Source organism: Trachemys scripta, chromosome 24 (genome assembly GCF_013100865.1).
Source record: "Trachemys scripta elegans isolate TJP31775 chromosome 24, CAS_Tse_1.0, whole genome shotgun sequence".
Lineage (NCBI taxonomy): Eukaryota > Metazoa > Chordata > Testudines > Emydidae > Trachemys > Trachemys scripta.
In genome coordinates this window covers 8,921,319-8,948,542 of record NC_048321.1, presented here as the reverse complement: position 1 = coordinate 8,948,542, position 27,224 = coordinate 8,921,319, and the positions used below count along the sequence as shown (strand labels likewise).

General features: G+C 54.8%; 1 protein-coding gene across 1 annotated transcript; it reads left to right on the top strand.

Annotated features, from left to right (window-relative positions):
• Positions 1 to 25,022, top strand: ANKRD35 (ankyrin repeat domain 35). Its single transcript, XM_034756955.1, has 15 exons — positions 1 to 39; positions 5,099 to 5,229; positions 6,670 to 6,758; positions 8,357 to 8,421; positions 10,525 to 10,582; positions 11,745 to 11,815; positions 12,010 to 12,116; positions 12,747 to 12,936; positions 13,037 to 13,142; positions 14,142 to 14,365; positions 15,103 to 17,481; positions 19,776 to 19,865; positions 20,364 to 20,429; positions 21,425 to 21,533; positions 24,916 to 25,022. The coding sequence occupies exons 1-14, from the start codon at positions 1 to 3 to the stop codon at positions 21,485 to 21,487; spliced, it is 3,678 nt and encodes a 1,225-aa protein (XP_034612846.1). The 3' UTR covers positions 21,488 to 21,533; positions 24,916 to 25,022.
• The last annotated feature ends 2,202 nt before the right edge of the window (positions 25,023 to 27,224 follow it).

The window sequence follows — 27,224 nt, the reverse complement described above, 5'->3', positions numbered from 1 at the left end:
ATGAAGAAGATGTTCTCCTGTTCCACCTCGCAGGTCGCGGTAAGTCAGCTCCGCCGAGATCTTTCCCTTGCCCTGAGCTGGCCGGCGTGGCAGGGGCTGAGCCCAGTGGAGGGTTTATTGCCCTAAGAAAGGAACATTCCTGTGTGCTACAGAAGAGCCCTGAGCCGCAGTAGCCTATGGGAGGCGTGCCTACAGTACCCCCATGGGAATAGCCCCGTACCTACACTGCCCTCCATACCAATGCATATGCTATGGTACTGGTTCTCCCAGTGACTGCCGCACCCGCCAGGTGTTAGGGAGTCTGCCCCCCGTGCTGTGCTAAGCAGGCAGGGGGGTTCAGCTCGCTGGGAGGAGGGGGGGGTCTTAGGGTGGCCAAAGACCGAGAGCCCCTGCGCTAGTCTCTGACCGTAGCCCCCTGCTGCCGTATGGGGTGGGAACTGCGCTGTGCTCTCGCCCATAGGACTAGCCCGCACCAGCAGTATCTTACGGAGCTAGCCCTCGGGGACGGCATTTCCCAGCCCGACCCTTCTGCCCCTGGACTGCAGGGTAAGGGTCCTACAGGCTGGGGCTGACTCTGCGGCCCGCGTTTGGGGGCGGGGGTGATGGGAGAGGAAGGACCGTCCAATGGTCAGAGCCCTAGCTCGGTCCCACGTCAATTCGCAGCTCTGCTCCGGATCCCTGGGGTGACCTTGGCCAGCATCTGAGGGTTCAGAGCAGCCAGCGGGGCTGGTGCCCCCGAAATCAAGGGCTCAGAGCCGCTAGTGAGGCCCTCGGAGTCTGTCCCCCTTTGCTTAGGGGGCCCCTGGGAAGCAAATCAAACCAGAAATCTCTCTGCACGGAGTCTCTCCCACTTTGTTCGCTGTCGCCCCCGAGCCTCGGCCCTTCCTGCCCATGGGGTGAATGCCATGCAGTTCCCAGCCTGTCTTCGCTCTGCATCGCATGCAGCGATCTGGGTTTGGCAATGGGAGCCAGCGTCCGGGCCTGACAAACCGGAATGGCGGAGTGGGTTCATTACTCAGTCAGCCAGGGGCTGTTGCATCTCCAGGGTGTTCCCGGGCTTGGTACAGAAGCCAGGGGCCAGCCCCCAGGGGAGTGGGGATGTGAAGCTGTAAAGATCCCATTGGGGACTCGGTGTTCTCTGCCCCCCACCCTCGGCAGAAGTTACCCCAACACCTTTGCCTTGTGGCTCCTGTACCCAGCAGTGCAATGAGGCATTGCAGGGTCCACCGGGGATCTCCAATCACTTGCCTGTTAATAGGTATTGGGTGCTGCACATCTGTATCAGGGACAGATGTGTTGGTCCTCTGGTCCCACATCTTTAATACACTCCATAATAGCGAATAATCACTTAATAATCATTTCCTTTTATAGCATCCTGAAGGATCCCAAACTTCTTTACAGATAGGTATAGTGTAATGACCCCTCCTATGCACATGCCTGCCCTCTGCTGGTTGGAATTGGAACTGTGTGTCATGGACCCTATACTGCCAAAAAGTTAAAGGATATTCTCCTTCATCTAAAGTGGTAAGGGGATGGTCCTGGGAGCAGGAGGATCTAGTTCTAGTCCTGTTGTTGCTGTGACGATCCCAAGTGGCAAAGGATTGTTTACAGTTAATTAGTGTGGGCCCAATTTACCAAACGCTACGTTAACAGAAGGTTGGTGATAATAATCTGCATGTCTATGGCATCGTTAATCGGAGCACCTCAAAGTTCTCTACAACGATGCATTAGGGTGTGACTGTAGGGGGTAGGGAAGCATTATTGTCTTAATTTTCCAGGGAGGGAAACTGAGGGACAAAGAAGTTAAGTGATGAATAAGTGGATGTGCTGGGCATGGTCCTGATGTCCAATGTTATGTGCTAAACGCGTCACAACCAGAGAGTCCTGCTCTAACCATTAGGAAACACTTCTTTCAAGACCTGAGAATGGAACCCAGGAGTTCTGTTCCCACTCTAACCATTGGATCACACTCCCTCCAAGGTGTGGAACCACTAGACCGCACTCATATGCCAGCGAAACAAGCAAACAATTGCTTGGCTTCTCTTTACTGTCGAGACACAAGGTGGGGAAGGTAATAGCTTTTACCTTATCTCATTAATATCCTGGGACCCACAGGGCTACAATTACAGTGCATGCAAGAAACAAAGAGAGCAGGCAACTAGACCCCGTTCCCCGCTCAAACACTCTGACCGGGCATCCCACCCTGTGGTTATTTTCCCACTGCAGCCCTCATCTGAGATACAGGGTAATTAGGATTTGAGCAATCATGGGGTGTGTTGTCCTTGTGTAATAATACACACACACACACATGCTCAGGGTGTGTAGGCGGGTGTGGAATGTTAATCACCAACTACCCAACGCTCAGGCTCTTGCGGGTCCATTAATACTCCATGCTTGTGCAATGATTAGGACACTAAAGACCCAGGGTTCAGTCCCGGCTCTGCCACAGACGCCCTATGTGACTTGGGCAAGTCATTCAGTCTCTGTGCCTCAGTTTCCCCTCTGTACAATGGGGAGGATAGCCTCCCTGCCTCATAGGGGGTGGGTATGAGGATAAATGCATTAAATACTGCGAGGTGCTCAGATACTGTGGTGGTGTGAGCCGGATGAGTACGTCAGACAGATAGATTCTGATAGTTTAAAAAAAAAAAACAGACTTAGAGCCAAATTGAAGCCCTAGTGTAAACAGATGCGACTCCAATGGATTTGCTCCCATCTGCTCTCCCATGGCTTAATTTATCCCTGTGTTTTCACCCCCCAGGCCAAAGTTGTCTGTGTGGGAGTTAAGTAGATGGGGAAACTGAGTCACAAAGCGAGGCAAGGACTTGCCTGAGACCACAGATGATGATAAAAAAAAAAGTCTAGCTCTTCCATAGCAGCTTTTCATCCATTGATCTTAAAGCCCTTTACAAAGGAAGGCGAGTATCGCTGTCACATTTCACCCAGTGGGGAAACTGAGGCACGGAGCTTCTGGTTCTTGCTGCTGACCTCAGCCCATTAGACCGCACTTGTGTCTCTATCTTATGTCTTGAATGATATACACTTCTGGACTGATTAAGACGACTCACTCCGTTTGGTCTTTTGATCTGATCCTTCTTTCTCTTATTTTAATACTCGTTTGGGCAATTCCTGTATTAATGAATACACCAGAACGTCTTCTGTCATGTCTCTTTACCAGCTGGTTAAACACCCACTTAACCACTCAGCACTCGCTAAACCCGCGTGTAATGCTGCCATTGTCTTCCCCTGTCATTAGGATGTCCTGCAGCTTTCCTGATTAAGCATGTCTCAAATAAGAAACGTGGCATTTAACCATAGGGGCCAGCCATTACCTCTAGGGCCCTACCACATTCATGGTCTGTTCTGGTCAATTTCACAGTCATAGGAACTTAAAAATCATAAATGTCATGATTTCAGATCTTGAAATCTGAAATTTCAGGGTGTTGCCATTGTAGGGGTCCTGTCCCAAAAGGATATGTGTGTGTGTGTGTGTGTGTGTGTGTATGGGGGGGGCGGGGTTTACAAGGTTATTGTAGGGGCATCATGGTATTGCCACCCTCACTTCTGCACTGCTGCTGGCGGATTGCTGCCTTCAGAGCCGGGCACCTGGCCAGCAGCTGCCGCTTTCCGACCACCCAATTCTGAAGGCAGCGCAGAAGTAAGGGTGGCAATACCATGGCCCCCCTACAGTAACACAAGCCAGTAAGTGAACACTTCAATCTTCCTGGTCATTCTATCACAGATTTAAAAGTCACTGTCATTGAACAAAAAAACTTCAGAAACAGACTTCAAAGAGAAACAGCAGAACTAAAATTCATTTGCAAATTCAACACCATTAATCTGGGCTTGAATAGGGATTGGGAGTGGCTGGCTCACTACAGAAGCAGCTTTTCCTCTCCTGGAATTGACACCTCCTCATCTATTATTGGGAGTGGACTACATCCACCCTGATTGAATTGGCCTTGTCAACACTGGTTCGCCACTTGTGAAGTAACTCCCTGCTCTCCATGTGTCTGTATATAATGCCTGCATCTGTAGCTTTCACTCTATGCATCCGAAGAAGTGAGGTTTTTACTCACGAAAGCTTATGCCCAAATAAATCTGTTAGTCTTTAAGGTGCCACCAGACTCTTTGTTGTTTTTGTAGATACAGACTAACACGGCTACCCCCTGATACTTGACTACAGTAACCTTGCAACTCTCCCATGACCCCTTTTTGCATCGGGAACCCCAGTTTGAGACACACTTGTTTCCCCCCATGAAATCTGTATCATGTAAGGTAAAAGTACCCAAAAGACCAGATTTCATGGGGGAGTCCAGATTTCAAGGTCCGTGATGCGTTTTTCACGGCCGTGAATTTGGTAGGGCCCTAATTATCGTTAATAAACCCCTAGGGAATGGCACTCCTGATGACAAGCCTGCAGCTATAAATAGACAATTGACAATCCTTAGCTGAAAGGTGGTGTGTATTGTAAAGGCACCATGTTTTCTTTGTGCATCACATGCACCGGAATAATAGCTAGTGTCTTGAGAGCTAATGAACTGTCACTCCCCTTTGTGTTATCATCTCCCTTTGGGAGAGCAGGAAACTGAGGCACAAAGGAATAGGTGGGTTGTCCCAGGTTACACAGGGCTCGGCTTTTGTAGAAACTGGCCTGGACACTCCTCGCATATTTGTGGTTTGCTGTAGATTAATCCCTAAGGAAAGCCACAGAGGGATGGGGGAGTGTCCGGACGAGCCTTCACAAGCTTGGCGACGCCCTCGAGTTAATTTGCAATCAAGTTACTGGAGGGAAAAGCTCCAGTGTAGACGTACTCAGTGAGTAGGTGATAACAGTGGGTTTAGAACGCAGGCCACCTTGCTCCAGTCCCCTGTTTAGTCCATACTGCCTTTGCTCAGCCATTCTGCACGCAGAGGTGATGTGGGCTGCCCTAGCTTGTAGGGTGAGTCACTGGCAGCCATGGGATTAGAACTCAGGACTCTTGGCTCCCACGCCTGTGCTTAGCCCGTGGGAGCCCTGGCTCTGTTTGGCCATGCTGTCCTGTCTCCACCAGCCCTGCCCGCTCTCACTTGCTCCGTGATGCTCTCTTCGAATCAGGTCGAGAGCTGGAACAAACACGACCAGAAGCTTTTCGAAGCCGTCGAGAAGGGGGACGTGGGCCGAGTTGCCGTCCTGGCTTCCAGAAAGACCGCGAGACCCACCAAGCTCAACGCCCTTGGCCAATCTGCGTACGTAAGTTTTCTTGTCCTCTTCCCTCCCGCTAACCCAGCTGTTTCTAACCATACCCCAAAGGCTGGCGCTCAGGCGATTAATTCCCACCAAGCCAGGACAAAGCCCAGCTCCCTTCCAATCACATCTCCCTACCTAGTGAGTGTCACTTTAAGATAGGGACGTAGGATTTGCTTCATGCACCAGATCATAACATTGGCCCATCGGGCCAAACATCCCTCCCACCCCCATCTTCCTATTCCAGCCCAGCCCATTGGCCAATCCAGTCCAGCATCCCCACCTTCTGCCATAGCACACTTGCCCATTGACAAGTGGGGTGGTCTTGTGGCCAAGGGCATTGGGCCGGAACTCAGGAGACATGGCTTTGCCATTGACCGTGGGCAAGTCATGGCTGCTCTCCGTGCCTCGGTTTCCCCACCTGTAAAATGGGAAGAACAATCCTTTCTCCCACTCTTTGTCTGGTCTATTTAGAGTCTAAGGTCTTCAGGGCAGGGACGCTAACTCTGTGTCTATACAGCAACTAGCACATTGGGGCCCTGATCTCAGTTGGGGTCCTCAAGTTGCTTCTGGATTTTAAAAAGAGGAAGAATCACTAGACTCGAGGTCTAGTTTCCCTCCCTCCTACTGTACCAGAGCAAAGCTTTGATCTCATCTAGTCAGCTGGCTCCAGCCTGCCCCTAACAGAGATCACACTGAAGGCCATGGGTAGGGGGTGGGGTGGGGAATGAAATCCCCATAATGCATCTGGCTAATTGTGCAATGCAGCACATGGTAGCTGATAGTTCCTTCCGGAGCCGCTGGTGCCCTGAACCACAGGACTTGACTGTCCCTATCTTACACCACATGCCCACAGACGTTATCTTCCCATTAACATGAGCAACGTGCTGCAGTACCGGATGGCACTGCCGGTTGTGCAGCTGGTGCTGGTTGGCAGCGCATCAAATGATGAGTAGCCCCTTCACCCAGCAAAGGCTGCATAGACACGGCTGCCACTGGTGCCATAGGTACTAACTAGATCTAGGAATAGAACCCAGGAGTCCTGGCGCCCTGTTCCCTGCTCTGACCACTTGCTTATGCTCCGCTTCGACCTAAGAATAGAACCCCAGAGGCCTGGCTCCTTATTCCTGCTCTAATCAAAATAGCTCACGTTCCCCTGCCAGGAATAGAACCCAGGCGTCCTGTTCCCTGCTCTGACCAACTAGATCCCACCCCCTTCCCAGAGGTTGGAATAGAACCCAGGAGTCCTGGCTTCCTTACCCTTGCTCTAAGCATTAGACACATCAGGGGTTCTCTCCCCCAGTCCTCTCTAGGAAGCAAGCGGGAGTTTCTCTCTGACGATGACTTTAGGGTGGAACGTTCGCCGCTCCCCAAGAATATGGCTCGCTCGGTGAGTTTCTCGCCGGGCCCGCAGTGAGTCCTGGCTCTCCGCCTCTTTGCAGGTTCCATCTGGCAGCTTCCAAAGGGCTCACCGAATGCCTGACCATCCTGCTGTCTCATGGGGCCGAAGTCAATGAGAAGAATGACGACGGTACGTGTAGGGATTTCCCCGGCTCGGCGGAGGAGCAGAGAGTGCAGGAATGGCCTGGACTGATGCTCCATCTAGGCCAGTGTTTCCCAAACTTGGGACGCCGCTTGTGTAGGGAAAGCCCCTGGCGGGACGGGACGGTTTGTTTACCTGCCCCGTCTACAGATTCGGCTGATTGTGGCTCCCACCGGCTGTGGTTCGCTGCTCCAGGCCAATGGGAGCTGCTGGAAGCGGTGGCCAGCACATCCCTCGGCCCGCGTCGCTTCCCGCAGCCCCCATTGGCCTGGAGCAGCGAACTGCGGCCAGTGGGAGCCGCGATCGGCCGAACCTGCGGACGGGGCAGGTAAACAAACCGGCCCGGCATGCCAGGGGCTTTCCCTACACAAGCAACGTCCCAAGTTTGGGAAACACTGATCTAGGCTAATAGCCATCCCGCCCTCTGGCAGGCCAACTCAGATCACTGTTCCCTCCAATCCAGCATCACGCCTCCTGCCCGGCCCATACAGATAAATGGTCCAGGTAGTCTGGAGTCCCAGCCCCTGCCCAGTGGTCCATGGGGCATTTGATCCAGAGCTCACTGAAATCAGTGACTTCAGTGGGCCTTGGACCCGGCCCCTTGGCTGGTATCCCACCTTCTGCCTCACTGGAACACATCAATGGGCCATCTAGTGCTGGGGTCCTGGTTCGGGACCAAGTGCGACTACAATGCAGTTAATAACAAGAGGATATTCACTCTCACCAGCGGTTGGTCTTATCCCATTTCCTGCCTCCTGTCAGACAAGATTAGCTAAATTGTCTCCCTCTATTAGTACCCCACCATCCCCCGCCAGGCCCAATGGGCCACTCAGGCTGATATCCTGGCTCTGATGGTGGCCAGCACCATGTTTCAGTGGACGGCCCCCAGATCCCACCTGTGCACCTTGTTGTTCCCTGGCCAGGATGGCAGGGGAGCAGCTTGCATCTTGAAGGATGAAAATTAGTAGCCGGAGGGCCCGAGGCCCCCGCAGTGGCACGGAACTGACGAAGTGAGGTACACCCAGGTAATCAGAGGGGAGGGATAGCTCAGTGGTTTGAGCATTGGCCTGTTAAACCCAGGGTTGTGAGTTCAATCCTTGAGGGGGCCATTTAGGGATCTGGGGCAAAAACTGGGAATTGGTCCTGCTTTGAGCAGGGGGTTGGACTAGATGATCTCCTGAGGTCCCTTCCAACCCTGATATTCTATGAATCCTGGCACCCACACGCTACAGAGGAGGCAAACCCATGATCCCTGCTGATCTGACCTGGGCAATAATTCCTTCCCCCAGCCCACCTATGATCATCAGTGAGGCCCTGAGCCAGACCTAGCCAGCCTGGTGCCACTGTAGACTCTGGCACTGCCCCTGGGCATGTCCTGAACCCGCCCCCCCACAATCAGGATCTGTTACTGGGCCCTAGGCATGTTGAGCCCTGAGATGAGTCCAGGGGTTGATCGGCCTCCCCTCCCTGGGAGAGATGAAGCTGTTTTCACCCCGGCTCCGTGCACCCACAGACTCCCCAGCTCCGGGCAGGGTTTAGCTTTCTGTTCCCAAGACTTGATGCTCTCCCTTTGCTCTGCTCCCCAGGCAGCACAGCGTTGCACCTGGCCACCATCGCCTGCCAGCCCCAGTGCGTGAAGGTTCTGCTGCAGGTAAAGATGGAAATTGCCCTCCCTGCCCCCAGGCTCTGGGCTGGGCATCGGGGTGTTCCCCGCTGGGGTCTCAAGCCATCAGTTGGGCAGCCACAGGGTCCATCTGATTTCCTTACAGACTCGCTTCACGTTCACTGACAGGGTCTGTAGGAGGCTGCAGCGGGGTCTGCTGGTTGGATCAGGGGCCAGGACCTCTTGGGTTCTCCTCTGAGAAAAGATGGGCTATCTGGTCTATGGGTCTAGTGGTTAGAGTAGGGGGGGTCTGGGAATCAGGACGCCTGGGTTCTATTCCCGGCTTTGGGAAGGGAGTGGCTGTCTAGTGGTTAGAGCTGGGAGGGGGAATGGGAGTCAAGGGCCTGGGTTCTATTCTTAGTCCGGGTGACTTGTGGAGAGTCCCTTCCACCGCTCCGTGCCTCAGTTTCCCCAGCTGTGAAATGAGAATGATAGAGCCTCTCCTTCCATTCGACGAATGAAGATCATGAGAGGGCTGCACCTGTGATTCGCAAGCGGCGCATTGGGAGCGTGGTAATCCAAACTGGGTGGAATTCAAGCTAAACTGGGCCGGGATCAGCTGCGAATGCAGAGCCCTGAGCCACTTTGTGCATTTCAGGGAGGAAATGAGCCCTGAAGCTGGACATAGGGGTGGGGGGCTCCCTGTAGAGCAGGGGTTCTCAAACTGGGGGTCGGGACCCCTCAGGGGGTCGCGAGGTTATTACATGGGGGGGTCGCGAGATGTCAGCCTCCATCCCGAACCCCGCTTTGCCTCCAGCATTTATAATGGTGTTCAATATATAAAAAAGTGTTTTTAATGTATAAGGGGGGGTCACACTCAGAGGCTTGCTGTGTGAAAGGGGTCACCGGTACAAAAGTCTGAGAACCCCTGCTGTAGAGTCACCGGGTCCCTCACTTGGATTTCTGGGAGCACTAGTGGAGCTGCAAAACATGGAAGCGCCCCCAGATCTAATCACATTTTCTAGCGGGGGTGGAAAATGGAGGGTCCCCTTCAGAGCCCGGCGTGCACAGGTGCAATTTCTACTCTCCGTTCCCCCACTATTGATCTGGAGTAACCCCAGATGTAGAGGGAGCTGTTCTGCATTTCCCCCCGCAAAACCAGAGATCAGAAACTGGGCCCCAGATCCTCCTGGTTCTGTGGGTGGCATCCCACGAGGCTACCATGCCCTAGCCCAGCCCAGCAGTGGCCATGCCCCGTCTCCTGGCATTTGAGCTGCTCGGGGGCTAATCATTTCCCTCCGGCGTGGCAAGGTGTGGCCGGGGAGTTTCAATCTAGAGGCGACAGGGTAGCAATGGGCGAGACAGAAATGTAACAGGCGTGTCTCTTAGCTTAGGGCAGTGAGCAAATTCCTGCTTGACGACTTACTGTGTTGGCTGTTTGGCCTCTAAGCAGCCAGCAAAACCCCTCCAGATGAACGGATGCCTTGGGATCCTCTGAGAGAAGGCGCCGGGGAGACGCGGGCAGTTGTTCCTGAATTAAGCCCTTGGCTGCCTGGATAATTAGCCCTACTTTACCGCTGGGGAAGTGGAGGCTCGGACAGGTGGGGGTTGGCTCGTCTGAGGTTCTGCAGTGAATCAGTGCTGGAGATGGGAAAACAAGATCTCCTGTCTTCCCAGATCTGTGCTGGGCAGCACTGTGGGGCCTCCATTGTGCTCGGGGCTGTACAAACAGCCAGAGACTGTCCCGACCCCAACGAACTGAGACAAACAAAGCCAGAGGAATGGTCATTATCCCCATTTTACAGATGGGGAAACTGAGGCCCAGATTATTTTTTTTTAAGTGACTTGCCTCAAGGTCATGCAGGGAGTCCGTGGCGGCCTTGGGGCTAGAGTCTAGGCATCTGGAGTCCCACGCCAGTGCCGTAGCCACTTAATTGAGGGGCATCATCTGTCCTGGATACCTGGAAGCCCTGCTTGGCTCACCCGAGGGTGAGGGTTCCTGCTGTCCCACGTCGGCTGGGCCATGTCTCCCTCTGGGGCAGGAGGTGGGTTTGTGGCTCTGCGCTCCAGCCACCCCCTGGCCCATTGGCATGGGCGGGGGAGGTGGCCATTCTCACGCACTGCCCTCACGGCCACGTTTGTTCCTCGCAGCACGGTGCCAACGAGGACTGCGTGGATGGGGAGAACCGCACCCCCCTACACTGGGCCGGTGAGTCAGTCCCGGGTGGCGCAGGCTGTCGGGCCGGGCGAGGGGAAAAGCTGAGCCCTGAATGGAGCCCTGTCCGACGCGCGCATCACGGCAGATCTTCTAATGGGGCTGAGGCGTGAGGGGCTCGGAGCCAGGCTGATCAGCGGGGGGGGCTGAGCCCGGGCTCCTGGAGACAGCCGGAGGGGGCTGAGAGCTGGCTGGGGCCCCGTCTCCCAGCAGGGAGATCTGACGAGTTCCCTCCCATCACGGTCATCTTCTTGTTGCCGTGCTAGAGAGACAGACATGAGGCCGGTCTCCCATGGGAGTCCCTAGAGTCTTCTCTCTCTAGACCTCACCATCGCCATACGTGTCTGTCTGTCTATCGCTGTGCAAACCTGCCTGTCTGTCCTAGCTACCTACTTGCCTTTCTATCCCCCGACGTACCTCTGGCCACCTCTCGCTCCATCCCCAGACATGTGTCTGTCTGTCTGTCCATCCGTAGGGATGGGATGCTGACAATGCGCAGTGCCTGCGCATGTCCACTGGGTGTCGCCGTTGATTAGGTGAAGCCAGCCAGGGGCCATATGGACCTCGAAGAGGCTGATTTGAGTGTGGGCAAAATATACCAGTCCCTACAAGCCGCCTGAGTCCCCGAGATATTGTCCTGCAGGGTTAGCGGGTGGGGAGCCAGACTGCAGGAGCTGCATCAGGGCAGTGGATTGTGTTCCAGCCATTCCCCCCCCCACCCACCTTCAAGGAGAGGACCCGAGCGACCAGAGATGGAACAAATCTAGAGTGCCCAGTCCCATCTAGTCTCTAGTCCACCTTTTTGGCCAATGCTGCCTGGCTTGCCCAGTCTAGCTGTAAATATGCCCTGGGACAGGGCTTCCCATGGGAGATGCCCTAACAGATCTTCCTCCCTCCCTCCCCCTCCTGGGGGTTTAAACCCACGTGGGGAAATGACCCTGCTCGGGTCTCGCCTCGTCTGAAGAACCGTCCTGTGCAGAGAACTAGGCCCCAGCTTCAGGAGGTCTCGAGTGATGACGGTCAGACTGAAGACTCCTTCCCTCATTGGCCCTTGAGAGAGGGCGTACCTGGTGCTCTGGGCAGCCGGGGCCTAGGCGTGGCAGCAGCCAGGCGTGTCCCTCGAGCACTGACCGCTCCTTTTCCTCCTGCCCCGCAGCCTCGTCAGGGTGTGCATCCAGCGTCTTGCTCCTGTGCGACCAGGAGGCCTTCCTGGATGTCACCGATAACGTGAGTGTAAAACCCCCTGGTGGAAGGACCCTCACGAGGGGTGAAACTCGCTCCCCGTGTGGAGGGCATGGGCCAGGGGCCTTATAACCTTTGCAAGGGCTCGGGGAGCCGGCTCCCAGCCGCGGGGTGCTGGGAAGCCGCGCCGGCTTTGGGTGGGGCTCCGCCACTCAAACCGCCTCTGCCGTTCCTTCCAGAACGGACGCACGCCCCTGATGATAGCGGCCGTGGGGAACCACCCCACCATCTGCTGCCAGCTGCTCCAGAGAGGGGCCAGCGGCGACCTCACCGACAAGGACCAGAAGTGAGTCTTGCCTGGGCTCTGAGAATCAAAACAGCACTGGCACCGGGGGCATTGTGGGGGGTTTCCCCCAGGAAATGGCAGGGAGGGAGCAGTTCCCCAGGGGCATTATGGGCATTCTCACCAGGGAATGGGGGGGGAGGCAGTTGCCCAGGGGCATTATGGGCATTCTCGTCTCAATATGGGACCTTGTCTCACCCACTGTCCACAGGTTTCATGAGGTGGCCCCCAAGGCCTTCCAGAACTTCTGGGAGCTGCTGTGGGTCCTGTGGGACAGCTGGCTGTTATTACAGGAGTCCCCTAAAATTTCTCAGCCTGGTCTGGGGGCCGGGACCACCCGAGGGACGGGGGTCATGACTGGGAGTCAGGCGCTTGCAGCCAGCCTGTCCTTCCTGTATTACTACCTGGGGAGGGGTCGGGGCTAGCCAACAATGGGCAGCCCCAGGTTGGGGGTCCCCATACAGGAAAGGTTCAGAACTGCTGCCCTAAATGGGAGCTGCTCCAGTGGGCCAGAGCAGAGAGGGCCAGTTGAGGGGGATCCACACGCAGGGATTATCCAGGTGGCCTGTCTGCAAGGGGTGCCCTTGGGGCTCCCCAGAACTGTCCCTGACGCCCCCTCACGTCCCCCTCCAGGACTGCTCTGATCCTGGCCTGTGAGAGCTCCAGTGTGGAGTCCGCCGAGCTGCTGGTAAGCAGCGGGGTGGACCTCAGCGTGGTGGACAGGATGGGTCACGACGCCCTGCACTACGCCCTGCAGTCCCAGAGCCGCCCGCTGAGGAGGCTGCTGCGAAGTGCCCTGAAGAAGAGGAAGAGAAGAGGTGAGGGGAAGGGGCTGCTGGTTTTGGGGTCAGGAAGGGATTGGGGTGGGGGGGTTCACCTTCCTGTGCAGCATGGGGCACGGGTCCCTTGCTGGTTCCAACTAGAGTAACTGGCAGATCCTCTGTCACTCGAAGTCTTTCCATCAAGATCGGACCACGTCAGTAACGCAGCCAGAGGTCCGGGGCCTGTTACAGGGGCGGGTGGGCCAGGGTCGGTGGCCTGCTATGGGCAGGAGGATGTACAGGGTCACGACGGTCCCGTCCAGCTGAACGTCTAGCAGGGGCTGAGTTATCCAAAATGCAAGGCTGGCACACCAATCAGAGATTAATGCAAGAAGCTTGCTTAGTGCGGGACACATTTCCCGCTCTGGCGGAGGCTTCTAAAGGACTTGGGGGACCCTCTGCTGAGAGCCATTGGTAACATGGCAACTATTAGTTAGTAGGTAGCATTTTACTTCATTCCAAGATGCAGAAATGCCTCAGAAAGCAGCAAAAACTGTTTCCCGCCCCCCCGCCCCCAGCGTCCACCTCCAACTTTCCCTTTGTGCCTCTAATCGGCTCCTTTGGTTGGATTACACCCACCCTCGCTCGGGCAGGATATTGGTTTTTTTTTTTTTTTTAATGCGTGTTTGTTTAGTTCATTTGCAAGGAGGTCTCCAGCCTCCGGCAGCTTCTCCAGATGGTTTTGATTTCTAAAAGCAATAATCGGGCTTGGCGGGACTTGGCGAAATGTAATATCCAGGGGACCCTTGTCTTCGGCGTTCCGCTTGCTAGGCTTTGGTTTCCATGGCGACTGCCGTATGGATGAGGGGCAGGGCCAGAGCCAAAAAATAAACGGCTGGAACGTTTCCAAAAGAATCTCAGTAAGTTTTGTTGAGGATAATAAGAAAGCTTTGCGCGTAGGGAGGAAATTCAGCCTCGTGGCTAACGCACAGGACTGGGAATCGGGAGATCTGGCTCTGCTACTGGGTGACGCTGGGCGAGTCACTTCCCCGCTCGGTGCCTCGGTTTACCCAATGGTGGTGTCCAGTGTTTTAAAGCAGGGGTCTGGAAGTTGGAACCCCCAGGTTCTAGTTCCACCTCCGGGGAGGAGTATTGCCTGGTAGGTAGGGCAGAGGACTGGTGTTTTGTAGCTAGCTCTAGGATGGGAGTGTGCTCCCATGGTTGGAATTGGGTTCTATTTCTGGCTCGGCTACAAATTCGCTGTGAGACCTTGGCCACGTCACAGCTGTTGTCATTGGGGATGATCCGTTACCCACCTTACTAGCTGAATTCCTGCTTGTGCAGAGCTGGGATATCCAGAAGGCAGGGGCTGCCGGGGGGCAAGGCAGCTCGCCACTCTGCGCTACGGAGAGCTTTAAAATTTCATCCAGTGTTTTTATTTTTCCCCTGGCAGAGCACGGACCCGGCCGTCAAACAGGAGTCACTGCACAGGTGAGGAGAACCAGCCAGAGAAAGACTGGAGGTGTGTCAGAGCTTCTTGGCTGTGTTACGCAGCGATAAACTCTGCAGTCCCTGGTTACACACGGAGGATTGGGGGGGAGTTAGATCGGATCAGCCCTGATTGTGCTGCTGTTACCAGGCCTGAACCCGAGGGCTTGATTCCCCAGCGCCGTCCCCTGGCGGCGTCTGTGCAAAATGGGTGCACAAAATGGCTCTTCTCGTCTGCTGGCGTTTTCTGCTCTGGTGTATATGATGGCGCAAGGGGCAGAACTGGGCCTTTTCCCCCCCAATTTGGTTCACGTAGAATGCCAGCGAGAGCAGTGATTTTCAGTCCCGGCCAGCCGAGGGGCAGATTAGAACTGGCCTCCTAAGGTCTATTGGGAAGGGAAAAGGCTCCACCTCCTAGTACCCATCCCCTTGGGGAGTGTCTGGCTGACTTTTGTCCTTGTTATTTATAGGAGAGTAGCACCTAAATGTCCTCAATGTGCTAGGTGCTGCACATACCTAGAGGGCAGGGGGTTCCCAATTTGTGCTGGCACAACTCCATTTTAATAAAGTCTTTCCTGCCGGGACCCTGGACAATCTGGAGGATGCCATTTTGAAGAGCAAAATGGCGTCTTCCGCACAGTGCGACCTTGCACCCACCGTACGTGTGAGGTCACGGTGCGCGGAGGACGCCATTTTGTAGCGCCTCTCCAATAAACTCATCTGTTCTGTTGTGGTTCCAGGTGACCGCCGAACCACTGGAGCGCAGCAGCAGCAGCACAACCTTGCAGAGTGAGGTAGGCGGAGACGCCGATGGGGATGAAGAGGATCTCGACGCCGAGGAGTGGAGGTGTCGGTACGAAGACGAGCAGACGAAGGTCCTGCAGTTGGAGGAGCAGCTAGTGAGGAAGGCGAAGGAGTGTGATGCCCTGGTGGAAGGGTGCAAGGTGATGAAGGAGAGGATCTGGGACCAGGTGCAGGAGATAAGCCAGCTGTTGCCGGAGAGGGCAGATGAGGGCCGGCGGGTGCTGAGCCGCCGATACAGCCGGGACACCACAGAAGAGGACTATTACCTGAACCTTTTGGCTGAACAAGTGCAAGAGCTGAAGAAGAGACAGCAAGAGGCAGGGAGAGGAGGAAGCCAGAACGTAGCAGTGAAGGAAGAGAGGATACAGTGGCCGGGGGAGGAGGAAGAGGAGGAGAAGAGACACCATCAGGAGGAGCTGCAGCGGCTCCAGGCCGAAGTGGCCACGGCCCTGGAGGGGAAGGAGAGTGCGACGAAGAGGGTGGTGGAGATCGAAGGCCATCTGGAGAACATGAGGGCGGTGATCGCCGTCTACGAGGCCAAGAAGCGGGCCCACGGCGAGGCACTGGAGCAGCTGCAAGCGCGTGTCGCTGAGCTCGATGGCGACAACCAACGGCTACGCGGGCTGCTGGGAAAGCAGCAGGGAGAAAGCCAGAAGGCGGGAAGGCAGGAGGTGGATCAGAGAGGGCCCAGAGCCGCTCTCCATGCTGAGCTAGGCCAGATCCTGTCATGGATGAGGGAGACAGCTGACAGAGCACAGGAGGAGAAGGCCGCGGTCCTCGCTGAAAACGAGGCTCTGAAGAGGGAAGCAGAGGAGGCCCTTGGGGGCAAATTTCACCTCGAGGCGGTGCCATCAGAAGCCATCAGGAAGAGCGTGGCCTCTTGGGAGAAGATGGTGATGGGCTTAGAACGTGCTCTGGCCAAGATGGATGAGGCCAACTCCAGCCTCCTGGAGAAAGCCAGGCCTCTTCAGGAAGCCATCTCAGCCCCTCAGAGCAAGCAGGAATCAGGGGTCTTGGTAAACGGCATGGTGGCTTCCCAGCTCCAGGAGCTGAGAAATGGCCTGGAGCAGCATGAGGAGGAGAGCAATGTCTTTAGAGATGAGGCTGAGTCTCCACTGAGGCAACCTCAATCCCCGGAGGAGCTGGAGAAGGGCAGGATGGAAAAGAACCCGCTCCAAGATGGCCCCCATGGGCAACTCAGACCTAGGCTGAGGAATGATTCTGTGGAAACCAAGGGCCAGGCCAGGAGGAGAAGCTCTGACCTAGAGAAAGAGGTGTCGGACCTCAGACAGAACAACGGCAACCTCATGAACGAGCTGGCCCAGTTGGGCCAGGAGAGGGAGAAGCTACAAGATGAGCTCCAGCGTCTCTGGCAGCACCAGAAGGAGGGGTCCCCCCAAGGAGAGGCGCAGAGCCTGGTGGAGGAGCTGAGGCAGAGAGTGGCCGCCTTGTCCCGGGAGCTGTCAGCCGAGAAGGAAGAGACCAAGAAGCTGAGGCTAAGGCTAGAGACCCAGAAGAGGGAGATGGTGGTGCTGAGGGACAGTTTCCTCAAGCAGATGATGGGAGAGGCCAACAGCGTGGGAAGCCAGAGTCTCAGCACCTGCATCTTGGAGGAGCTGCACTGGAAACTGGACAACCTGGTGAAGAAGCATAATGAGGCCCTGCAGCTGGTGTCGGAGATAGAAGAGGAGAGCCAGGTGCTTGTGGGCGACCAGGCTCCTGCCGTGCAGTGCGAGGCTATCGATGCCTCCGTTGGGGGCGAGAAAAGCCCTCAAAACCACGGTGTCCAGGCCCTCGGTCAGGAAGCGCCCGAGACCTTAGAGATCGTTGGCGGAGAGCTGGTGCTTGAACCCTGGCGTTGGGTGAACGAGCTGGAGAGAGATCTGTGGGAGCTGAAGGAGGAGCTAGAGGCAGCTCAGGCCACCCTGGGCGGTGAAAGCCACGACGTGACCAAGCTGAAGCAGATGCTCGACCGACTGCCCGTGAAGGTGGCAGAGTTGTGCTCGGAGGAGGAGGAGACCCTGCGGATGCACGAGAAGGCCTGGAGCTCCCTGGCGCTCCAGACTCAGGCTCTGGAAGAGGAGTTGCGAGCCCTTCAGGAGAAGCATGAGGAGGTGAGGGGGAAGTCCGCCCAGCGGGAAGAGGCCCTGGCCGCAGAGAAGCATAAGAACAAGGACCTGCTGGCCAAGATGGCGGAGCAGGAGAAGGAAGCAGGAGAGCTGAGGGGGAAGTCGGAGCAGCTGGAGAGAACCATCCAGAAGCTGAACAAGAAGGTGGAGGAGCTCTCCAGGACCTGCCAGGACAAAGAAGGGAAGGTAAGACCAAAGAGGCCTATTAGTGCAGAAGAGCCTGACACAGAACCAACAGAAAGACTCCCATTGACTTTGATGGTGGCTGAGATCGTCAGCTGGTATAAATCAGGGTAGTTTCATTGTCTTCAATGGAGCTACGCCGACTTACAGCAGCCAGGGATTTGGCCTATAGATTTAAGAGGAAAGGACTGAGGGTGGGAGGGGGGGTCTCCACATACTCCAAAGCTGCCTTCTCAGCCGGATCGCCTGCTTCCCTGGCACGACATCCCACAGCAAGTCCCTGGACTTGCATGTCCAGTTTCCATGGGGTTTGCAGGTGTTGCTCCCGGGGCTTCAAATCAGCCTTGCGATGCTATTGGTTGAGATTTTCGAAGGGGAGGTTAGACACCCAACGTGCCTGAATCCCATAGCCGGCTTGGAGGGTCTCACGCGCGGGTCCTTTAAATGTTCTCCTGCTCTGGACGCGATGCTCAGGGTTCGACTGGTAACTCACACTGGAACAATGTCCTGTCACAGGGGGTTTCACCCTTATTGAAAATACCAAGGGCCTGATTTTCAGTTGCCCTGCAGCGTAAAAGAGAGTACAACTGAGAATCAGACCCTGCTGGGTTCCGCAGTATTGGTCCAAGGCACTAGAAGTGGAGAAGGGGGCGGTCACGAGCTGGTATGTAGAGATGCCCAGAACAACCCATTTGCAGTGCGCACCCAAGTTTTCATTGATCCTACCAGCCCCAGGAACAATCCTGCATTTTCTTGAGTGCCACACACTGGCACCATAGCTAATAACTATTTATCTGCATAGAGCCCTCTGATCAAGATAAAGGTCTTGAAAACATGACCTATGAAGGAAGGCTGAAAGAATTGGGTTTGTTTAGTTTGGAAAAGAGGAGACTGAGAGGGGACATGATAGCAGTTTTCAGGTATCTAAAAGGGTGTCATAAGGAGGAGGGAGAAAACTTGTTCACCTTAGTCTCTAAGGATAGAACAAGAAGCAATGGGCTTAAACTGCAGCAAGGGAGGTCTAGGTTGGACATTAGGAAAAAGTTCCTAACTGTCAGGGTGGTTAAACACTGGAATAAATTGCCTAGGGAGGTTGTGGAATCTCCATCTCTGGAGATATTTAAGAGTAGGTTAGATAAATGTCTATCAGGGATGGTCTAGACAGTATTTGGTGCTGCCATGAGGGCAGAGGACTGGACTCGATGACCTCTCGAGGTCCCTTCCAGTCCTAGAATCTATGAATCACAAGCCTTAGCAATTAGGATCATCACTGTATATGTTCCGGGGTGTTCAGCAGAAACTGGCCCGAGACTCACCAAGTCCATTTCACACAGGAGCTCCTGACTCGCCACCCCATGGGAACAGCTGTCAGTCGTTCCCGAACCAGGCTGGATTCAGAGCCCATGACTAGTGTCCCTAGCCTCTGTTTGTCAGAGGGCTGAGATGGACGGCAGGAGAGAGATCACTTGATCATTACCTGTTAGGTTCATTCCCTCTGGGGCACCTGGCATTGGCCACTGTCGGTAGACAGGATACTGGGCTAGATGGACCTTTGGTCTGACCCAGTACGGCCGTTCTTATGATGTTATCCCAGCTCTAGTTCCCTGAATCCCCATTTAAAAAGCAAAAAGGGCCAGGAGCAAGGGGTCAGGAGCTATAGGCGAAAAGGGTTTGGGGTCAGAAACTGGCTTCTCCCGTGGAATGGAAAATTCTGTAAAACATTCCATTTGGAAGCATTGGGTTGTTTTGTTTCAATAACGTCCAAATGTTTCATTTCAGTCCGATAAAGATCTTTCATTTTGGCTCTCAGTTTGATTCACGTTGGTTTGACTTTCCTATTAGATGAAAATATGATTGGATCAGATCAAATATGTATCATACCTAAATATAGGATATTCATTTTCAGAGTTTCATCAAAGAGAAAAGTCTACATGAAATGAATGACACACATGTCGAAATGAAATGTCTTTACCGAAAGTACACATTTGTTTTGTTGTGCTAACGTCAAAAGTCGAAACGATTCGGATTGACTTTTCCCCCCATAGAAAAACGTCAGCGAAATTGACGCGTTCCTGCAAACGTTTTCCAACAGCAAGATGTTTCGCTGGAATATTTTTGACCAGCTCTAGTTGGGGGAGGGGTTAGTTGCAACATCCTAGGGGCCAAGTCCCCAGTGGGTGTAAATTGGCCTAGCACCTTTGAAGCAGAGGGAAGAAAACTGATTTACGCCAGCGGAGGAGCTGGCGGTATGGAACCCAATCTGTGACATGACGTTCTTCTCTGTCATTGAACCGTAGATTAAAAAGCTGCTGAAGGAGACGGAGAAGCTTTCGGCAGAGATCTTGGCCCTGCGCAGCGAGAGTGCTCGTCTCCAGCTGCAGCTAGAGGTGAGTCGCGTGCTGCCCTGCCTCTCTAGGAATGCTCTGGGCGCACGGTGTCTGCTTGCCAGGCCAGGTGATTGTGGGAGTTTTTACAGTGGGAGGTGCTGGTTCACCTGGGCAGTTCAGCATGCTAATACCCAGCACAATAGAGATTCAGATTGCAAGGCTTGTCCATCCGCATTGCAGTCAGGGTGCTATTTATAGGTCTGAGAGGTAGCGTGATCTAGTGGGTAGATGCTCTGGACTGGGACTCAGGTGACCTGGCTCTGCCACTGACCTCCTATGTGACCCGGAGCAAGCTCCTCTCTATGCCTCAGTTTCCCCTCTCACCCTTTGTCTATTTCATTTGTAAGCTGTTGGAGGTAGGGACTTTTTCTTACCCTGTGCACATGCAGCTTCTGGCAAATGGGTCCCTGATCTCTTCTGGGGTGCTACCCTAATAGAAATACAAACACCTGCTGGCAGATTGAAACTCACCAGCACTGTCTATTTTTGTTTTCCCAGGTTAAGGAAAAAAATCACCAGGAGATTGTTACTATCTACAGAACTCATCTGCTCAATGCAGCCCAGGTACAAACCTCAGACGGTCTGGGTTGGTGCTAAGGCTAGTGTGGCTTCAGGTAGATTTCAATACATTTCTGCTCCTGCTGGTTCCCATAATCATTAGGTGATTCTCCGCAGGTTCTCACTGAACTCTGCTGCAACTGGCTTGAGACTCCTAGCACTGAGGTACTGTAGGCTAGACCAGGGGGGACTGGGGATCAGGATGCCTGAGATTTAATCTCCGCTCTCGGAGGCGAGTGGTGTCTGGTGGTTAGAGTAGGGGGAGCTGGAAGACAGAGTGTTACAGTCCCCGGATGTAACGACTAGAACGTCCTCCCTCCCTGAACTGGCAATATCGCCCAGGAGTCCCAGTTCTCAGTCTTCACTGCCCTAACCCACTCCTGAGTTCTCATCTCGGCTCTGGGAGGCCGTGTGGTCTAGTGGGGTGAGTACAGTCCTGGGAGCCGGTGTGGTTAGTGGTTAGAGCACGGGATTGGGAGTCCTGAGTCCTGTTTCTGGCTCTGGACACGCCTCCAGCCATTTGGAGCGACCCAACAGGGCTGATTAGGAGGTGCCTCGCACAGTCAAGGGGCTAGATTTCCCCAAGCTTACGCCCGGGTGCAGGGTCCCCAGCACTGCACAGCCATGAGTGGGGAAGTTGTAGCCCTGCAAGCCACAGATGTCTCTCTGCTGGGGGACCAAGGTTGGCAGCACTGGGCGTGGATGGGGCAGAGCCAGGGGACAGGCAGATCTGACAGGTCCTGGCAGCAGAGGGTCTGCCTGACAGGCCCTTACGGACCGACGCTGGAGCAGAAAGGAAAATTGCTTTCCCCCGGCAGAGCTTGTGAGACAGTGGCTGAAGCACACACTGGCCCTCCACAAGGGGGTGCTGTGGTGCAGAATGGCAAGCCCAGAGCTGGTGGCGGGGTGGAGAGGGCTGCTGGAACGTGTCTCAAGCCAGACCATGGACACCAGTGTGTTACACAACACACTGATCGGGGATGGGGTTTCTTCCGGCTCAGGGGTTCATGGATGAAGAAGTTCACTCGATGCTGCTCCGAATCCTGAGGGCGAAGGAGGAATGAGCTTTGCCCTCCTCTTCCCGGGAACTAGGATCTTTCTTCTGTGCAAGTGAGTGTGTCAGTCCGTCTGTCTGTCTCTCTTCTTTCCCCCCTTTGCTTCAGAGAAGGCGCAGCGCTGCCTGCTCTCATCGAATGTCCCCGTAAGGTCCCCAACGCCGTAGCGTCTGAGCTTTCGGGTGCTGCTGTCATACAAACCATCCAGCTGAAAGACTTTAAGTCACAGCTGGGATGCTCAATGATCACTCAGCAGGTCGGGTGCTGGCAAGAGAGCATCTGGCTGGGTAGCTCAGCCCTTAAAGGCACAGTCCTCAGTACAACAGCAGCACCCACCCACCCACTCACCCCCCTACCTGCCCCAGCCTCGGAGCTGGCAACATTTGTGCAGCTCCAGGCCCTCTCCCGGTCGCTGCTTGGGGGAGAGGGTGGTGATCGAAGTTTATGGCAAGATACAAATCGTTTGCAAATGAGCTCATTCAATCATCTGCGTTATAGGGTCACACATGGAGCTGTGCCAAGCTTGGCAGTTCGGTGTCTGTGAATCCCTGATGGGGCGGTACCTTAAGGCCACCCCTCTCCCCAGGTCTTTGAAGCCCCCCAGTATTTCTCAGGGTCAGAGCCGTAGGGCCCCTTTCACAGCTGGAGACCCTGCTTCCAATCGCAGGTGAGGCTGGCTAATCGTGAGCAGACAGAGCCAGAATGCCATAGACGACCAGGCCTCTAGAAAGGAAACCGGTGGAGTGAAGCACGAACTAGCTGCTGGCACTGAACTGACCCCTTTGTAGGTAGACATATGCTACTTCTGCCCCCTTCTGGATGGGCTCAGAATGCTCACCTGTGTGTCATATAGCCTCTACTGCTAATCGCTTGTGGAGATTCTCCTTTAGTTCAAGAGACAGGGGCTTTTGGAGCAGGAAGTTTCCAGGGATCTGAGACGGACAGGGACGGACGCACGCCACGTGATCTCTTCTAGAGCAGGTGCAGTCAGACAGGAAAGGGCCTGCAAGCTGCCTGAAGTATGAAGTGACGCCTCCATTCGGTACAAACCATCCCATAAGACGAGGCTGGATCAAAGCCTCGTGGTCTGTTTCTCTCTACTTACCTGGGCTCATCACTGAGGTATCTCAGGCCCGGCCTCATCCCATGCCAGTGCTGAGCCCGGCACAGGGAGTGAGGGGGGGAAGCACTGTGCTTCCCTTATCCTGGAGCTACTTCAGGCATCCCTGAGATCTGCCTTAACTTGCGCTCAGCTGCAATAGCGTTGCACCAACCGAGGGGAGTGGCCAAGCCACGCCTCCTCCTAGCCCCACTGCACCCGGGCTCCTATAGGGCCGGTGAACTCAGCCCTCTAAGCTGGGAGGTATTAGCCCAGAGGTTTTACGGCCCCTTTGCACTGGTGTAGCCAGCACAGAGGGGCCCCGGCATACAGGTGGCTCCTGCCCCCGGTGGGTCCCACAGCATGTAGCTACCCCACTTGGGTCTGAGGGAGGAGGCTGGGGAAGAGATTTTTCTCCCATTCCATCTGTGGCCCCTGGCTCCTCGCAGGGCCCTGATCAAGGGGCAGCTCTCGCCAGGGCAGCTGAGTTCACAGCCGTGACGCAGGGTACGTGGTGAGCCCGGAGTGGTGGGGGCAGGTCCGCGGGTACAACTTGGTAGAAAGCTGGAAAGGCACAAGCCGAAGGCAGAGGTCTGGTTCCCAGTCACTCTTTTGCTGTGACTGGTGCTGGGACGGAGGGGACGAAGGTGGCTTTAAGTCCTCTTTCCACTGCCCATATTGTGGGGCTGTGCAAGGCCCTGACTGTCCCCCAGTGTACATTAGAGCAACACTGAGGCTGCTCTAAACTTACAGGCTGTTTTCCATGGTCCCTGCGAGACAGAAGTCGCACAGTGCTTTCCAGCCACACCCCTGATCTGCCATTGATCTCTCATAGCTGCCATCTATGCCCAAGATCCACCAGCTACATAGAGCCCTTATGCCACCTCCATAATGGCCCAGGAGGCCCCGCACAGGGTGGATTCTCGGGGCTGTTTTTGCCCTTTCTAAGACCCCTTTGAGCTGTCCAGAGCACCACGACATGTACAAGAGACGCAGCTCCTTCCTAGCTCTTGCTCCGCGGAAGGGTGGCGACTGCAGGGTAGTTTGTTTGGCATGAAATTGATGCTCAGTGTCTCCCCCCTTTAAGCCCCCCAATAAAATCCCCACTGTGAACGTGATGCGGGTTGGACAGGCCGCAGAGACTTTCCGCAGCCGGAACAGACGCTGCGGCTGGCGGGCCGGCCAGGCCGTTGGCGTGCCGTTTGGCACATCTGATCTGGGGTTGAACTTTAAGCGTTTCCATATGAGAAATGTGATTTCCCCAGGGGAAGGGAGGGGCTGAGGCTATCGCTCATCCTCCATGCAGTGGGAGAGGAGCAGTGGGGGTTGCAGCTCAGCGGGCTGCAGATGGGGTTGATTTTTTTTTTTTTTTAAAGTGACAGGACGGCTTGTACGCAGGTGTCTTCTTCTGTGGTTCTATTGGCTGTTTAACCCTGTCAGCACGCTCAAGCTCAGAAAGGGCCGGCCTTTGCTTCCCCAGGAAATCCCAGGGTGTCCCAGTTTGGGTGGCTCAGTAGGGGACGCTTTCCCTCCCAGGCCGTCCTGGCCCTAGTGTAGCGCAAGGGGGTGACTCGTCAAACCAAGGTAAACGCCTAAGGTAGATGCGGTTAAACTGGTTTAAGTGGGTGCACAGGAGGGGTGTGCACTGATTAAATGACATATTTAAATCAGTCAGGCTCATAGATTTAAAGCAAAAGGGATGGTAGGATGGGATAGCCTCATTTTGGCAATGAATTGATCTTTGACTATTAGCGGTAAATACGCCCAATGGCCTGTGATGGGACACTAGATGGGTGGGATCTGAGTTACTACAGAGAATTCTTTCCTGGGGGCTGGCTGGTGAGGCTTGCCCACATGCTCAGGGTTTCGCTGATCGCCATATTTGGGGTCGGGAAGGAATTTTCCTCCAGGGCAGATTGGCAGAGGCCCTGGGTTTTTTTTGCCTTCCTCTGCAGCGTGGGGCATGGGTCACTTGCTGGAGGATTCTCTGCATCTTGAAGTCTTTAAACCACAAGTTGAGGACTTCAATAGCTCAGACATAGGTCGGGGGTTTGTTCCAGGAGTGGGTGGGTGAGATGTGCAGGAGGTCAGACTAGAAGATCATAATGGTCCCTTCTGACCTTAAAGACTATGAGTCTATAATCTAGCGCACCCTTTCCCATATAGACAGGTCCTTAGTCTCTACCAGCACGCAGGCAGTTTTTGCTGCAATTGGTTTGGCTGCAATTGATCTGCGTCCATGCAGAATGACCCGCCTGCAGAGGTGTGTCATTAAACTGAAACGTCCATTTAGTCCAAGGGCTGCAACATTTTCCAATGCCGGCTTCACTCCATTTAGGAACATTCCAGGTAACGCCAGGAGGAGACTGGAGGGCCGAGCCCGCACCTTTCCAGCAGCGAGGATAGCGCTCGAGGAACCAGCTGGGACCACGTCTGCCACCCCACCTACCAGAGACCCATCCTCCAAGGATGTCAACACCAGATGATCACCTCTGCAATAGCTTTGGTTGTTTTTCCCCCTCCCAACCTGCCTCTTCCCGGACTCCGCATGCTGCTGGTGGAACGGGGCTTTATTTCAAATAGCCCCAGAGATCTGAAATCATTTACCTTTGAAAGATGGGCCACAGGGCACGCGTAGCTTGTTATAACAAACCCAGGCGCTGCAGCGGCTAGACGCAGTGACTCGATCAGCCGCTCGCACGCCTGGATACGGGACTAGAACCCAGGCCGTTTTGCACCACAGTCCCCACCCTCTACCACTTGCGCTAGAGGACAGCTCCCTTCCCTGCTTGTAGAGGTCATTTCCTTATCTTCTCTGAGGGCACCGCTAGCTGAGAGCAACAGGAAAGCATGCACCGAGTAAACTCAACTTCAGCCTCCCTTTCGCTGCAACTGAAGCCAATTATTATTAAGTGTTTGGACTTTGGTAGCACCTAGGAGCCCCCGGCATGGAACAGGATCCCGGGGTGCTAGGGGCTGTACAACCCCAAAACAAAATGACCGTCAACCAGGGTTCCTTTTACTGTCTCACCTTTCCACCACGGAGCAGTTTCTGTTCACCGGGTGAGCAAGGTAGTGGGGTTTGCCCTTCAGACCATGTGGCTGCAGGAGCAAATTAGGCGGAGTTGGCCATCGGCTACGTTGCAGCAGCGCTGAACTCTCCAATTCAGAGGTGGGGGCAACTGAGTCTTCCGTCCTAGTTCTTTGCTTCCTGCTGGATCGGGACACAGTCTGATCCTGCTCCCGTTGGAGTGAGTGGCCAAAGTCCAATTGATTTCCAAGGCACGGGACTAGGTCTCTCAAAAGCAGGTAGATCTTTGGTGCGCCTCTCTTACATCACAGGCTCTGGCTGGCTGGCTTTCCCCTTGCCTCGGTCCTGAGACTGTTTGGCTGTGGAAAGAAAATGACCCGCATCCAGACGTTTATTCTGGAAACAGGCTTTGGTGCAAGACCAGGTCCTTGTGGCTATCTGAGCAGTGCTGGGGCGGAGCACCAGGGGGAATGAAAGCGCTGAGATCAGCAAACAGAAGGAAGGGGTTTCCACTGAGCTACGGGCTGAGATACTCTTGTGGGCCTAGAATTTTGTCACATGGTCTCAGCCGTGCGACCCCAAAAGGACACTAGCATAGGCAGTGTTGTCTAGTGGGTAGGGGACGTGACAGAAGACCTGGGTTCTAGTCTTGACCCTACTGCGTAGCCTTGGGCAAATCATGCTGCTGCTCTGTGCCTCAGTTTCCCCTCCCAGCCTTTGTCTATTTAGAGTGTAAGTTCTTTGGGCGGGGATTGTTTCTTAAGGTGTGGTTGTAGAGTGCCCGCCCTCCTCTGGGCTGGGGCCCCTAGGTGCTGCTGTCACAGAAGTAACGAATGATCTATCCAGTAAATAATAGAGCAAGACCCTCAGCTGGCGTCAATCCGAGTGGCAGCGTTGAAGTGAATAAAGCTAGGCGGGCTGAGATGTGGCCCAGTGGCTTTGTCTTTGTCACTCAGAAACCTATTAAATTGGAATTTTGGAAATTCTTATTTTCTTCTCTTCTTCTGATGCTGTTTGTTTGTTTTGTTTATTTCCCCTGCGCGGCTGGGCTTCCATTCCACTTATCGTCAATTTCTCTGTCAGGGTTTGAGGAGAAGAGAAAGGATCTGGGGGGGGCTGACCAGTGCTGAGAGCGGAGGGCAGCTCCCACTCCCCTGCCTGGCTTGGAGAAGCCCCACACCCACCCAAACTCCCCACAACTCCCCTCTCTGGCTTCCTGGAGCTGCATCCCTCCCCCAGATCGCCCTCCCCTCCTTGGCTTGGGAGGGCAGCACCATCCCCTCACCCCCCTGCCTTTTCCCCTGCTTTGGCAACAGCTCCTCCTCCTCTTTATTGCACTGCTGTGACCGGGTCGATTTCAATTACAGCAGGGCCAGGTGGCTAGCGTAGACCAGGCTGCGCGGTATTGCCGTTGGAATTGCCACTAGAAGGCACCCAGGACCGTTCATGGTCACCCCACCCCTTGTGCGATCATTTCCATCGCGACGCTAGGCCGGAAAGGGGAACGCGGGCAGCCAGCGAGAACCCTCCCACTCTGGCTGAGGTGGTGAGGGCTTGGCAAGATAGGTCTTTGCCAGCTCCCATGCTATTGACCGCCTGACTTTTGCATTGCAAGG